Source organism: Lithobates pipiens, unplaced genomic scaffold (assembly GCF_037356315.1).
Source record: "Lithobates pipiens isolate NorthernLeopardFrog02 unplaced genomic scaffold, aLitPip1_a1.2 Scaffold_19, whole genome shotgun sequence".
NCBI lineage: Eukaryota > Metazoa > Chordata > Amphibia > Anura > Ranidae > Lithobates > Lithobates pipiens.
This window is the reverse complement of record NW_027507764.1, coordinates 76849603-76865285: the sequence shown is the minus strand read 5'-3', so window position 1 is coordinate 76865285 and position 15683 is coordinate 76849603. Positions and strand designations below refer to the sequence as shown.

The following is a 15683-nucleotide window of genomic DNA, read 5'->3' as shown; positions in this document are numbered from 1 at the left end:
TGGCCACACACAATCACACCAAAGTCCGATGGATTCGAACATGATGACGTACGACTGGACTAGAATAAGGAAGTTCATAGCCAGTAGCCAATAGCTGCCCTAGCGTCAGTTTTTGTCCGTCGGACTAGCATACATACGAACGGCTGCACACAGAAGGCTTTGTTTTCTCTTAATGCACAGAATGCAGCAACTGCCTGATGCTATCATGTCAGAATGTACCAAAACACCTTGTTGAATCTATGCTACAAAAAAATGAAGGCAGTTCTGAAGGCCAAAGGGGGTCCAACCCCATACAAGCAAGGTGTACCTAAAAAAAAGTGGCCAGTGAGAGTATATCACTGATAGCACTAATATATTTACTTACTTCCTTATATCCAAACACTATCCGCCCATCGTTGATTATGGTGGCCTGAAAAGTGAAGCTCCCAAGGCTGTAGTTATCTTGCAAGTGAACATGATCCCACTGAACTACTAGTGCAGTACCTGCAAAATAAAAACAAACTATAAGAAAAAACCTGGTACAAATCACAATCCACCAGTTAAAGTTGAAACAAAAACGAGAAAAAAAAATATTTGGGCTCCAATGTGGCGTTGCCAACCGACCAGATTGAAACTTATTGACACAACACCCATATTTTAGAGGCACAGCCAAGTTTTTACTGGTATTTCCAAAAGTTCAAAATTACAGTTTTAAGTGCAGATTTTAGTATTTAGGCTACAAACTTTAGCAACTCACATGGTTAATGATTAAAAGCGGCACATCTAAGTATGCAGACATCTGGGGTAAAGCTGTCCACATAGACCATCCTCCTCACAGCCATCGATGTTGTCTCTTCCACTCTGCACTCCACGAGTGGTTCAAGCCTCGCTTTCAGATCACTCTACTGCAGGGTAGTCTTTCGGGTCCCGATTGCAGACTGACAGTGGTGAGATCCGGCGGTGCAGAGGATGGTCTATGTGGACAGCTTTACCCCGGATGCCTGCATGCTTAGCCCTTGTACACATGGTCGGACATTCCGACAACAAAATCCGGCGGATTTTGTCAGACGGATTTTGTCCGAAACTTGTGTTGCATACACACGGTCGGACAAAGTTGTCGGAAAATCCGATCGTACGTAACATGACGACGTTATTTCGTTACGACGGGACTATGTTCAGGCTAGTAGCCAATAGCTTTGGTCTAGGAATTTGATCTGAGCATGCCTGGCACTTTGTTCAATCGGAATTCTCTACACACAATCAGGCAAAGTCCGATAGGATCATGTTGTCGGAAAGTTTTATAGCCCAGCTCTAAAACTTTGTCCGTCGGATATTCCGACGGAAACAGTCCGATGGAGCCCACACACAGTCGGATTATCCAACAACACGGTCCGATCTGTCATTTTCCGTCGGAATGTCCGACCGCCTGTACAAGGGCTTAGATGCACCTCTTTTGTTCATCAACTATGTGAGACCACCGTCTGTAGAAGGGAATTCCACATCCTTGCCGCTCTTACAGTAAATAACCCTCTACATAGTTTAAGGTTAAACCTCTTTTCTTCTAATTTTAATGAGTGGCCATGTGTCTTGTTAAACTCTCTTCCGCGAAAAAGTTTTATCCCTATTGTGGGGTCACCACCAGTATGGTATTTATAAATTGAAATCATATTCCCTCTCAAGTGTCTCTTGTCCAGAGAGAATAAGTTCAATGCTCAAAACCTTTCTTCATAACTAATATCCTCCAGACCCTTTATTATCTTTGTTGCCCTTCTTTGTACTCGCTCCATTTCCAGTACATCTTTCCTGAGGACTGGTGCCCAGAACTTTCTGTGCCATTGGCATTTACTGGCAGTAGAAAAGTTCCAGATTTTTACTGGCAGCCAGTAAAAATACTGACAGTTGGCAACACTGCTCCAGTTGTGACACCCACTCCTCTGACTACTGTTTGAGGTATAACCTCATTCGGTTTGCACAGATCTCATCTCTATGAAGAATAATGAATAACCCTTCCCTAACACTCCCCCCCCCCCCCAAAAATAAATAAATAATAATAATAATTCAATTGGACTGGATATATACTTTAACATTCAAAAGAAATAGCCCACCTGTCTGTGTGCCAGTGAACTCAGGATGCAATAATAAAAATGGTCCGTTACCAAAGAATCCCTGGAATCCAGACAGTTCAACGATATAAGAGATTACACAGCAGTCATCCCAGAAATACCTTGACCTATTTTGTTCAAAAATGCTTACTCATAAGGCCAAGTTGTGTGAAATGCAACAGGATGCTTTTGAGATGACTGCTGTGTAACCTTTTATATCAATAAACTTACTATATTCCAGAGATTCCTCAATACACTTTAACATGCAATTCTAGGATGAGCAAATATCATCTAAATACAAGAGCCATGAGTATATCTTGGTGTGATTTGTGTATTTTTTATCTGGTTTTGGTCTGGCACTGCTTTCTTTATTTCTATAGTTTGAGCTTTTTTAGAGTGCCTATTGAGGGAAGCCATGCTGTGTGGGAGCCATCTCGCCTAAACTATTAAGTTTGTTTGACATGTTCCTTCATCTGACTACATGTGCAAGTCTAGAAGTTAGACTTGCACATGTAGTCAAGTTGTTCGCATAAAAAATTGTTAACAGAAAGGCCCTGTACTTAAAAGGGGGCTAAACCTGGGGACATTTGCTCCACATGCCTGTACTAATAAGATGTGCTGAGCTTGTGGCCTTGAGTTAAGATATTGCTCCAATTCAGATATCAATAAGAGTTGAAACCATATAAATACAGACATAAGGGCCAGACCAAAACTGGATGAAAGAGACCAAGATTATTTTAATTGTTGCTAGAAAAAGTAATTGTATATGACATTTATACTAACAACTTATTATTATTATTATTATTATTATTATTATTATTATTATACAGGATTTATATAGCACCAACAGTTTGCACTGCAATTTACAACATGAGGGCAGACAGTACAGTTACAATACAATTCAATACAGGAGGAATCAGAGGGCCCTACTCATTAGAGCTTACAATCTAGAAGGGAGGGTCAAGTGAAACAAACGGTAATAATTGTGGGGGACGAACTGATGAAAATGAAAATACAGTTGTTAGGTGTGGGTAGGGTAGGCTTCTCTGAAAGGGAAAGTTTTCAGGGAGTTCCATAGGATTGGAGAGGCTCTGGAAAAGCCCTGGAAACAAGCATGGGAGGAGGTGATAAGGGAACTAGATCTTGAAAGGAACGGAGAGAATGATTAGGTTGGTATTTTGAGACTAGGCTAGTATAATAGCTAGGGGCTAAATTATCAATGGCTTTGTAAATTGTTGTTAGTATTTTGAATATAATTCGGTAGGTGAGAGAAAGCCAGTGGAGGGATTGACAGAGGGGATTAGCAGATACAGAGCAATTAGTAAGGTGGATGATTCTAGCAGCAGCATTCATGGATTGAAGGGGGATAGCCTATGTAGAGAGAGATAAGCCAATGAGAAGGGAGTTGCAGTAGTCAAGGCGAGAGATGACCAGGGAGTGAATTAAGAGCTTTGTTGTGTCATTGGTTAGAAAGGGGCATATTCTGGAGATGTTGCGGAGGTTGGGGCGGCAAGATTTGGACAGTGATTGGATGTGGGGCTTAAAGGAGAGTTCAAAGTCCAGGTCTACACCTAGGACCTTGGCATGCAGTGATGGGCTTATATTTGTGCCATCGGTTTTGACAGAGAGATCAAGGGAAGGAGCACGTGGTGGAGGAAAATAATAAGTTACATTTTGGATAGGTTGATAGTGGATAGTGGTGTGACATCCAGGCTGATATGTCTGTTAGTAATTTAGTGATACGTGAGGAGACTGAGGGAGTGAGCTGAGGGGTAGAGAAATGGATGGTATTGAAAGCCATAGAAGGCTATCAGCTGACCGAGGGAGGAGGTATAGATTGAAAATAGGAGAGGTCCAAGAACAGAACCTTGGGGGGACCCCAACAGAGAAAGGAAGAGGAGAGGAGGTAGTAGAATTGTAAGTAATGGTAAAGATGCGGTTGGAAAAATAGGAAGAGAACCAGTGAATAGTACAGTCAGTGAGACAAAAGGTGTGGAGTTTTTTGAGGAGGAGAGGGTGGTCAACCATATCAAAAGCAGCAGAAAGGTTCAGGAGTAGGAGTACAGAATAGTATCCATTGGTTTTGGTCTTTAGTAGATTGTTAGTTTTAGGAGAGCAGCTTTTGTGGAGTGTTGAGGACTAAATCCAGATTGAAGACCAGACGTTCATGGAGTTTGGATAAAAAAGGGAGCAAGGAGATGGGGAGTAGGTTGTTAAGATTCAGAAGAGAGGGAGAGATTGAAGATGTGGGTTAGAGAGTGTAGAATAGAGCCAGAGGGTGAACGTAGCATTTGCGAGGGAACAGGATCCAGAGGGCAGGTGGAGATCTCCTCACAAATTGTATCAATCTTCTGTTTGAAGTTATTGGCGATCTCCTGGGCAGAGAGTGAGTTAGTGGGTGGAGGCAAAGGAGGACGAAGTACAGAGTTGGTAGAGAAAGGTAGAGAAGAGTTGATGGGGACGGGATGATAAGTTGGTAATGAGAGTGATAAAATAGGTCTGGCAGTGAAGAGGCTAGAATTGTATTTTTGGAATGCAGATTTATATTGGTTAAAATCTTTCTGAGACAATTAAATTGAGGGAAGCCTTGCTGTGTGAGAGTAACCTAGTCAGAGCTATTGAGCTTGTTTGTTTTCCTTAAAGTGGAGCTCCACCCAAAAGGGGAAGTTTCACTTTACGGTTTCGTCCCCCACTCTTGGTAAAAAAAATTGCACTTTTGGGGAGTGGGTACCTGATTTTGCCTCGAGGATAGGTCCCAGCATATTACTGGACCATTCACAATGCGCACCATGCCTCAAGCATGCACAGCGAGCACCCGGCTGTGAAGACACAAGCTGTCAAAGCTGGATACTCACAGTTAACATGCTGGTGACAGGAGATGCTGGATCGTGGAATAGGTGAGTGTCTGTTTATTAGAAGTCAGCTGCTACAGTTTTACACGAGACTGAAGCTCCTCAGCACAGGTCTAATCATTGCAGGAGAGCAGCCTGAGATATCAGCACAGCTAGAGAATTGACCAGGCTATACTATCATGCCTAGTTTGGTCAGTTTTTAATAGGCAAGCAGAGGGAATGACAGGAACACCAGGGACTTCACACAAAGGAAGCAATACAAAGCCCTTGTACACACGGTCGGACATACTGACAACCACATCCGTTGGATTTTGTCCGACAGATTTTGTCCGACGGATTTTGTCCGAAACTGTTGCATACACACGGTCGGACAAAGTTGTCGGAAAATCCGATCGTTCAGAACGTGATGATGTAGTTTCGTTACGATGGGACTACGTTCAGGCTAGTAGCCAATAGCTTTGGTCTAGGAATTTGATCTGAGCATGCGTGGCACTTTGTCTGATCGGAATTCTCTACACACAATCGGACAAAGTCCGATCGGATCATGTTGTCGGAAAATGTTATAGCCCAGCTGGAAAACTTGGTCTGTCGGATACTCCGACGGAACAGTCCGATGGAGCCCACACACGGTCGGATTATCCGACAACACGGTCCTATCGGACATTGTCCATCGGAATATCCAACCGTGTGTACAAGGGCAAAGAGTGCAGGAGACTTTCTCATACAAGTACATGGTACAGTATACACATCAGGAATATGAAGTGTTGGGATAACTTATTCTTTAATCTGACATCTGTGCATGTCTGGAAGTTCCCAGTGCCTCTTTTTAATAAGAGTTTGCATTTGGAAGAAAATATTCTGATAAGGACAAAAAAAGTTAAACATTTTCAAACAGTTTTAATAATCCCCTTACAGACCATTACTTGTCTAAGGGAAGGGTTTCTTTTCCCTTTAGTGTGTTAGAAAGAGATTTTGTGAGTCGTTAGCCGATACACAGAGCTATTATCTATAGACTTCATTAAGTAAGCTATTAGTATAACATTCTTTGTTACAATTGCTTCCAGATCAATGTGTTTGTCTTTTGTTTAAAGCACCAGAAGCAATGGTTCGCTTTTGCTTATTATTTAGGTTATAATGGTGATTCTATCTCAATGTCTCTTTGCCTCACAGCCAAAGCAATGTGTTCAGCACTGAATGACGGTTTACTAAATAGTGTTTTTCCTTTGCTTGATAATATTAAACGTTAAATACTCTGTGTGCAATATAGAATGAAAGAACCAACAATGTTTTCGCTTGTAGCTCACCATTAAAGACTGAAAGAAAATCTCATTCGAAGAATTTCTAAAATCAAAACTTCATATATATATATACACACAGTATTCACTTTTGTGAGATACTGTGTGTATATATATATATATATATATATATATATATATATATATATATATATATATATATATATATATACACAGTATCTCACAAAAGTGAATACACCCCACATTTTTGTAAATATTTTATTATATTTTTTCATGTGACAACACTGAAGAAACTACACTTTGCTACAATGTAAAGTAGTGAGTGTACAGCTTGTATAACAGTGTAAATGTGCTGCTCTCTCAAAATAAGTCAATACACAGCCATTAATGTCTAAACTGCTAGCAACAAAAGTGAAAATGTCCAAATTGGGCCCAATTAGCCATTTTCCCTCCCCGGTGTGATGTGATTTGTTGGTGTTACAAAGTCTCAAGTGTGAATGGGGAGCAGGTGTATTAAATTTGGCGCTATTGCTCTCAAATACTGGTCATTGGAAGTTCAACATGGCACCTCATGGCAAAGAATTCTCTGAGGATCTGAAAAAAAGAATTTTTGCTCTACATAAAGATGGCCTAGGCCAGTGATGGCGAACCTTGGCACCCCAGATGTTTTGGAACTACATTTCCCATCATGCTCATAAACTCAGCAGTGTAGTTGAACATCATGGGAAATGTAGTTCCAAAACAACTGGGGTGCCAAGGTTAGCTATCACTGGCCTAGGCTATAAGAAGATTGGCAAGACCCTGAAACAGTGCCCAAGACCATACAGCAGTTTAACAGGACAGGTTCCACTCAGAACAGGCCTCACCATAGTCGACCAAAGAAGTTGAATGCACTCGCTCAGCGTCATATCCAGTGGTTTTCTTTGGGAAATAGATGTATGAGTGCTGCCATCATTGATGGAGAGGTTGAAGGGGTGGAGGGGCCAGCCTGTCAGTGCTCAGACCATATGCCGCTCACTGCACCAAATTGGTTTGCATGGCTGTTGTCCCAGAAGGAAGCTTCTTCTAAAGATGATGCCCAAGAAATCCCGCAAACAGTTTGCTGAAGACAAGCAGACTAAGGACATGGATTACTGGAACCATGTCCTGTGGTCTGATAAGACCAAGATAAACTTATTTGGTTCAGATGGTGTCAAGCGTGTGTGGTGGTAACCAAGTGAGGAGTATGAATACAAGTGTGTCTTGCCTACAGTCAAGCATGGTGGTGGGAGTGTAATGGTCTAGGGCTGCATGAGTGCTGCCTGCACTGGGAAGCTACAATTCATTGAGGGAACCATGAATGCCAACATGTACTGTGACATACTGAAGCAGAGCATAATCCCCTCCTTATGGAGACTGGGCCACAAGGCAATATTCCAACATGATAATGGGAATGTTTGACCATTCTTGCAGAAGCGCATTTGTGTGGTCAGGCACTGATGTGGACAAGAAGGCCTGTCTCGGCTCAAATCCATCCCAAAGTTGTTTTGTAGGGTTGAGGTCAGGACTTTGTGCAGGCCAGCCAAGTCCCTTCACCCTAAACTCGCTCATCCATGTCTTTATGGGCCTTGCATTGTGCGCTGGTGCATAGTCATGTTGGAACAGGAAGAGGCCATCCCCAAAATGTTCCCACAAATTTGGGAGCACAAAATTGTCCAAAATATCTTGGTATGCTGACACCTTAAGAGTTCCCTTCACTGGAACGGCAGGGCCAAGCCCAACCCCTGAAACAACCGCACACCATAATCCCCCCTCCACCAAATGATTTGGACCAGTGCACAAAGGGTACCAAAAACAAGACCTTATCAAACTAAATTCCAAGAAAATTTAATTAACCAGTTCATACCATAAACATGTAAAAATACATTGTTCTAAAATATGTAATTTTTTTTTTTTAAATCATAATTTTATTTACCAGATGAAATTAGTTAACCAGTTGAGCCCCTGAAGAATTTACCCCCTTCCTGACCAGAGCACTTATTGTAATTCGGCACTGCGTCGCTTTAACTGACAATTGCGTGGTCGTGCGACGTTGTACCCAAACAGAATTGACGTTCTTTTTTTCCTACAAATAAAGCTTTCTTTTGGGGGTATTTAAATCTGCGTTTTTTATTTTTTATGCTATAATAAAAAAAAGAGCAACAATTTTGAAAAAAATCACAATATTTTGTACTTTTTGCTATAATAAATATCCCCGTTTTTTAAAAAAAGTTAATTTTTTCTCAGTTTAGGCCGATATGTATTCTTCTACATATTTTTGGTTAAAAAAATCGCAATAAGCGTACATTGATTGGTTTGCTAAAAAGTTATAGCGTCTACAAAAATAGGGGATAGATTTATAGCATTTTTATTATTATTTTTATTTTTACTAGTAATGGCGGCGATCTGTGATTTTTATCATGACTGCGACATTATGGCGGACACATCAGACAACTTTGACACATTTTTGGGACCATTGTCATTAATACAGCGATCAATGCTATAAAGATGCATTAATTAATGTAAAAATAGGCAGTAAAGGGGTTAGCAAGGGGGGCAATCTAGGGGTTAACTGTGTTCCCTGGGAGGTGATTTTAACTGAAGGGGAAGGGGACTGACGGATTCCGGTTCCTAGCTAATAGGAACACATGATCTGTCACTCCTGTCAGAACAGGGAAGTGTGTGTTTACAGACACTCGCCCCTGTTCTGTGTCTCCGGCTCATGATCGCTCGTGGCTGGCGGTCATTGCGACCATCGGCCATGAGCATCGACACCCCCGCTGTGCAGTGTGCGTGCGCGCTTGCTATCCCAACCCTGTGAGCCGACGTATAGCTACGACGGCTCGTGCAGGGGAGCCAACCTGCCGTAGTATAACTGCAGTGGTTAAAGAAAAAAGCAAGTATCCCTTTAAATCTGAACTCTAACCACAAAAATATTAATTTTAAAATATTCCTCAATAACTACAAAGAATATAAATCCATCGCTTGAGATGAGACACAACTCTTGTATTTAGACAACATTTGCTTATCCCAGCTTTAAATATCTCAAATTACAATTGTGACTTTCTAAGTAAGACATCTTAAAGCTGGCCATACACTAGTAGATTTTTGAATAAACTTTTCCAAGTACAGTTGTTGGCTTGAGGAATGTTGTTTTGAAAGTACTTTAAAATTGTATTTGCTTTTAACATTTCCTTTTAACATTTGATTTTGGATTAAAGGATACATTCAAATACATTCTTACAATGGAGCAAATTGGACCATGATTTATTGTTTTTTCCCTTTCTCTGGATTAACTGAGGGTTTAGGTTTCTGTATATGGAGGTTTTCTATTTGTTTGTGTGTTTTATTTTTTCTTTGTAAGTTGAACTGGATGGACTTGTGCCTTTTTTTAACCAGACTAACTATGTTAGAGAAAAAAATTCCATCCTGGTCCTTTGAATTTTCTCATCACTGTGGTTGAAAATGGACACCAATTTGACCAAACGAATCATTAGAAAATATTTTACTATTGCTGCCTTTTTAAACCAGGGTGACCAAGCATCCTGGGGTGCCTTGAGGTTGCTTCAGGGGTGCCTTGGCAAAATCCTAAAAATTGCCCCAAATTGTGTACAAGCCAGTGGGTGGATGAAACCTGCCTTTTTCATTGTACACCATTACAACCTTCTGACTGCCTTCTGATCATAAAAAAGGAGAAAGGCTGGTGCTATGAAAGTCAGCTACAATATTGTTTTATTATTGTATGTGAACAGCAGTCAAAAAAAATAAATTTTTTGACTGCTGTTCACATGCAATAACAAAATGGCGTACTTGTTGACTGCTGTTCACATGCAATAATAAAACAATGTTTTAGCTGACTTTCATAGCACCGGCCTTTCTCCTTTTTTGCATGGACTATATGGAGGTTACAGAGACTTGGTAGGTTGAGTGCTGTGTTCTTGAACCTCACCAGGCATTACACAGGAGGTAGTAGCTCGGATGCAACTGTTCCAATGACATCATCAGTTGATAAGGAGGATGTCAGTTGCCTCCATATCATTCTTGTTTGACCCTCCCCTGCTTCTCTCCAACAGCTTTGGGGTCTCATTAGCAAAGTGATGGAAAACTAAAGGAGAAGAGAAACATTGGAATACCTGTAACGTTGGGTGTCCTACATGGGTTGGGTTGGGTTTGGTGTCCTACATGTATTGATATTGCTGCATTATGTGCAAACTATCAGAATAGATTTTACATTTTAGAATGGGGAGCCTCAAGACTGTCCATGATTTTGGAGGGTGCCTTGAAATTGTTCATAATTTTGAATGGTGCCTTGACAGAAAAAAGGTTGAGAAACTCTGTACTAGTGTATGGCCAGCTTAAGGTTGGGCTTAGTGGCCTATAAATATAAAAGCCAGCACTCAAGGTTCAGCACTGAATTCACAAAACACAGCATTACATACCGTTGTCAAAGTATCTGACGGTAGAATTTCGGGACACGCTCGGATCAAAATTGGCCATCAAGGGAGCAATATATTGAGTTGCTGTGAGCATCCGATGCACAACTTCTCCCGTATATATAAAACCTGAGGAAAGACACACATATTAGAACACTTTTCCTTTATCCACCAACAGCAGGGAATTGAAAATGCTAACACAAGCTTTGTGTGTTCTTTGCAGGAGCTTACTTATCGCTGGCGTGATCTATAATACACCACAAATTTGCCAATTAAGGATACTTTATATGTGTTTGGTAGAATTACAGAGGTCTGAGTACCGCAAAGCAATGGGAATCACATCTGCTCAGAAGACCAGAAATTGCTCAAAAAGCATATGTTCCGACATATTGCAGGACTCGTTCTCTACTTTTATGCTGTGTTTGCTAACTGGTTTCCTTTGCATTAATTCCAACGCATTCACATTTTTGTATTTTATTTTATGCTGCTTCAATTACCTTCTCAGAAATCTAAAATATCCCTGGAGTTGTTCATGGCTATGAAGCAGATTGTCATGAGAAATGTAGCTGACAATTTAAATATACAGCTTCTGCCTAAACAGATGACTCCTCTTTGGGTTTGCAGATTTTGATCCCTGAATAGTTTCATATCTTTCCTTCTCCTTTGCGACAAAAACCTGTTCCTTGTCACAATTGGAAGGAGCTTGCCTTTTCAGCCAGGCTATTGTTATCACCAATCTAAGTTCTCCATATATCATAATGGTGAATTTACTTAGGCCAATGGTAGCAATAGCTCGGAAGTTGAACTAAGGCAGGCCATACACGGAGCAAATTTATTTCTTGCAACCATGAATTGCAGGAAATTAACTTGCTTGATTCCCCCATCAACACAGACAATGTTGATGCGGGAATCCCTCCTGCGGGCCATTGTCTTCTCCCGCCTGTGGGGCGGGGGAGGGCAGTGGAGGGCGAAAGAAGCCATCCCCACAGGGAGAAGACAGTGATTATTGCTAGCAGCTATAACAGCCGCTAGCGATAATCGCAGGTAAAACCTGTTCCTGCTGAACCAGCCAAGATTGGAACCGTGTATGGCCTGCCTAAGCCTCTCCCATCTTTGCCACCAGGTGTGGCTGTAAAATATTGAAGTTCGAGAGCATGTTTTATATCTTCCAAGATTTGGAAAATTGCTAGGCCAGCATGCATAGTAGCACATTTGTGATCTGAAAGAGATACTGGTGATCAAAAACTGTTGGTGCAAATCCAAACCAAGTACAATTATTTGGCCATCAAACTGTCAGTTTCTTTTAGGCTGAATTCTAGGCAAAAAACATCAGTGAATGCAGTTATGAACCAATTAAAATCATTAATGGGGACCTTTTTGTAACTTTGAAAGTCTGCATGAATAAATCCTAGACATGTCACAATATATTGCAAGTTAATTTTTTTTAAAAAGCTTTGCTTTTTTTAATTAACCTTCTTGAACTTATGCCAGTGACTTTGGCTGAAATGATGGCATCAGTCTACTGAAATCAGGATGGATCATTTCCTCAGTCTCCTCTCCCCTGGTAATCAGACTGCAATATTGTAACTTGGTAAGTAGTCAGACGGTGATAGACTGCAGCAGAGGCTGATCTGGGTCAGATGTTTGTGAACACAGCTAAGAACTGTGCAGACACCAGGATTTACATGACTGTATCATTTCTAAGCCAACATCTCAGTCTAGGAAGTAGATGCTGATCTTGGATAATGTATGAACAAAGATTGTGCTGCACTTCTGGAGGCAAAAAGGAGGAAAGTATATGAAGGCATAGTCAGTTGAAGTACTGTTATCTTTGTGAGAGTTAATCATTACCTGTAAGTGTTACATCCAGCCATTACTTAGCATGCATGCACAGGGCTGGTGCAAGGATTTTTGACACCCTAGGTGAAACCTCATTTTGCCGCCCCCCTTGGCTCCACCCCTGACTCCACCCCTTCCCACTGCCCATGCATACCCCACCTTTTTAATGAAGCGCCCATTAAATGCAGCCTCACTAGTGCCCAACAAATTCAGCCTCAGCGGTGCCCCTCAAATGCAGCCTACCAGAGCCCATCACTGCAGCCCCAGCAGCGCCCATCAATGCAGCCTACCAGCGTCCATCAATGCAGCCTACAAGCACCCATCAATCCAGCCTCACCAGCACCTATCAAATGTAGCCTCACCAGCGCCCGTCAACTGCAGCCTACCAGTGCCCATGAATGTAGCCTATCAGCGCCCATCAATGAATGTTTGCTTGTTTCTATTCATTCAGGAGTTGGGACACAGACACAGTCCTCCGCGGCCGTGGCACCTCTGACACTATGTGCGAAAGGAACGGCAGCTGCCTGCTGATGCTGAGACTTAGTTGCTTGCTTCAGAGAGAAGAGAATAGGGACACCAGTGGCCGGGCGCACTAGGCAGCAGGGCGCCCTAGGCGGCTGCCTAGTTTTCCTAGTGGTAGCACTGGCCCTCTGCATGTAATAAACATAAAAAACATATCTGATGCTAGGTTTCCACACTGCGACTTGTACTGATAGCTTGAAGCACCGCACTAAGTGCTTGATATAATCCCTCCAGTTATCCATTACTAAGATGGGTGCTGGCGTTCTAACCCCTCATCCAAAATGCATAGCATCTGCACAATGTGAAGGCGCCGCACTCCCGACAGTCAAATGTATGTTGGTAGTAGGAAACGGCTTTAGCCTTGGCTCTTCCTAAGTCACACCTTCACATTGTACTGATGCTAGGACCACTTTAACATTCAATCTGATACTCAGAATGAACCCTTTACATCTCACATAAATCCTCAAATGTAACCCCTCAAAAAAATAACACACCATAAATCCTAATTTTAACAGTTAATCTTAAACTCAAACTGCAGGCACTAGTATCCAGTTCACCTAATTGCTATAATTTCTCTTTGTGTCATTCAGCTGGAAGGACATTTGCATTGTTAAAAGGAATTACTGCAGGAGAAGAAGTATTACAACCAAGCTGCATTTTGTAGCTGCTCAGTCTTATGTAGAATAGTTCTCAAGTAGAACAGCTGTCAGGAAAGGTTTCACCTGCTGGTAGCACTGTCTCTCCTATGGGCCACAGTTCTGGTGTCCACCAGCGTGTATCTCCTGGCAATCATGAGCCAACATCATCTCCTGCAATCAGGCATCACCTGAAACTGATTGCAAGAGGTTGTATATATACCCAGCAAATTATTGCACTCATCGCTCTGGTATTCTATGCATGTGCCCTGACCTGTGTTTGCTAAATCCTGTGTGCCTGAACCCTGAATTCCTGTATTCCTGTATCCTGTGGCTTCATGTATCCTATGTTCCTGAACCCTGCGTCCATTCCTGGACCCCTGCCCTGCAGCTTGATCCCTTCCCATCTGCTCTTTCCGTATCCTGTTACCCTTTTCCTGCCCTGTCTTGCTCCCAACTCCCACTGCTTGATCTCGTGTGTATGACCCTAGCTCGGCTACAATTACGATTTTGGTATTCCCTATCTGCTGTATTTACTTAGTTTAAACAGTTGTTCTTTGTGGGTCACTATTTGATTATTTGATTTGTTTTGCACAGTTTGGTATGTTGGAGGTGCATTTATATCTTTGTTGTTCACTTATCTTTTATATAAATTATATTATTTTACACTACTTGTGTCTGACATTCTTTGCAGTTTACACATTTCTTGTCTCCCCCTGTTCCTGACAATAGCGACAGTGAAAAGTTCCTACACACCAACCCTGACGAAGTGGCCAAAACCACCACAAAAAGCCACCACATACATGTTGGAGATGTTAAAATTGCTTCCATAAAGCCTTCTTGATAAACACAGTTGGTAAACCTCATAAAGAATAAGAAAAAACACTGCGTTCGGGTTTAATACTGTAAGCAATACCACAAGCTGGTAGAATTCAGATATACAAACTCAAAAAACATATTTAAAAGTGAAGTGCAGTGTAGAAAAACCACAACATATTACATCCATGGTAAAAGAACAACCTTGAATAATATATACACATAAACTAAAAAAAAAACCTATCAATCAAGTTAGTAAGATAAGCAGAGATAGAATGTTATAAGTCTGTCCTTGGGGAACAATGTGGACACTTTAGGTTTAGTTGGTCTATGATCACAATTTTTTCTAATCAACACTTTTCCATCAAAAATTGTCTTTAAAAACCTTCTGCTGTTTTAAAGAATGCCATGATTTTAGGCCAGTTACTTCCAGATCAACCTGTAGTGGTGTATAGAGGGGTACGGGAACTCCAACATAGAGTGGCTCCCAATATCATGGACCCACCCAAAAATGTATATATTTTTTTTTAATTCCATGAAAGGTTTCTTTCCATGCCGCAAATGTATCAAATGGGGCAATCTTATGATATTGATTCTTGCACAACATGCACATCAAAACACATTATTTACATGATCCAATGTACATGTAGCAATCAATATTTAGGAAGCACTATGGCTTTGCTACATCGGTTTCTCGCACAACATATAGGCAATATTAAATGTGGTTTCAAAGGCCACAGCCTATCCAAACATTATGTTAAATACCATTAAATAAAATCCAGATGGTACGCTTTTTGTGGCATTAGAGAAGTATACTCCACATTGGACGGGCTGTCATATCAAAAGAGCCATCTATAGATTAGAGACAATTTGAAAACCTATGTTCCTGTTGATCATAATGTTGTGTGGGATGTAGATATTTTTTTAAATAACTGTTAGGTCTATTTTTTGGATGCACTTGATTAATAATAGACAATTATACCAGGTATAATAACCTTTTCATAGAGTTTAGAAAATCATTATAGTTTATGTAAATGGCATTCCTAGGGTTGTTAATATTGGACACATTTTTTTTTTTTTTTTTTTTAACATGCTTGTGTTTTTTTTCTCCTTATTAGAAATTTTTAATTGTTTTAAATATTAAATCATTTTTTTTTATAGATTTAATATTTTTACTCTAGATGGTGCTGAAAAAACAGAACAATTGCAAAGTTGCTTATAAACTGACTAT

General features: G+C 40.9%; 1 protein-coding gene across 1 annotated transcript in view; it reads right to left on the bottom strand.

Moving 5' to 3' along the window:
• The window catches only part of PLXDC2 (plexin domain containing 2), an 811301-nt gene that overhangs the window by 241622 nt on the left and 553996 nt on the right, over positions 1-15683 (bottom strand). Inside the window, exons 5-6 of the mRNA XM_077490934.1 lie at positions 10647-10769; positions 365-483 (exon numbers count right to left, since the gene is read on the bottom strand). Of these exons, the coding sequence (XP_077347060.1) occupies positions 365-483; positions 10647-10769 (242 nt within the window). The remainder of the gene's footprint in view (positions 1-364; positions 484-10646; positions 10770-15683) is intronic.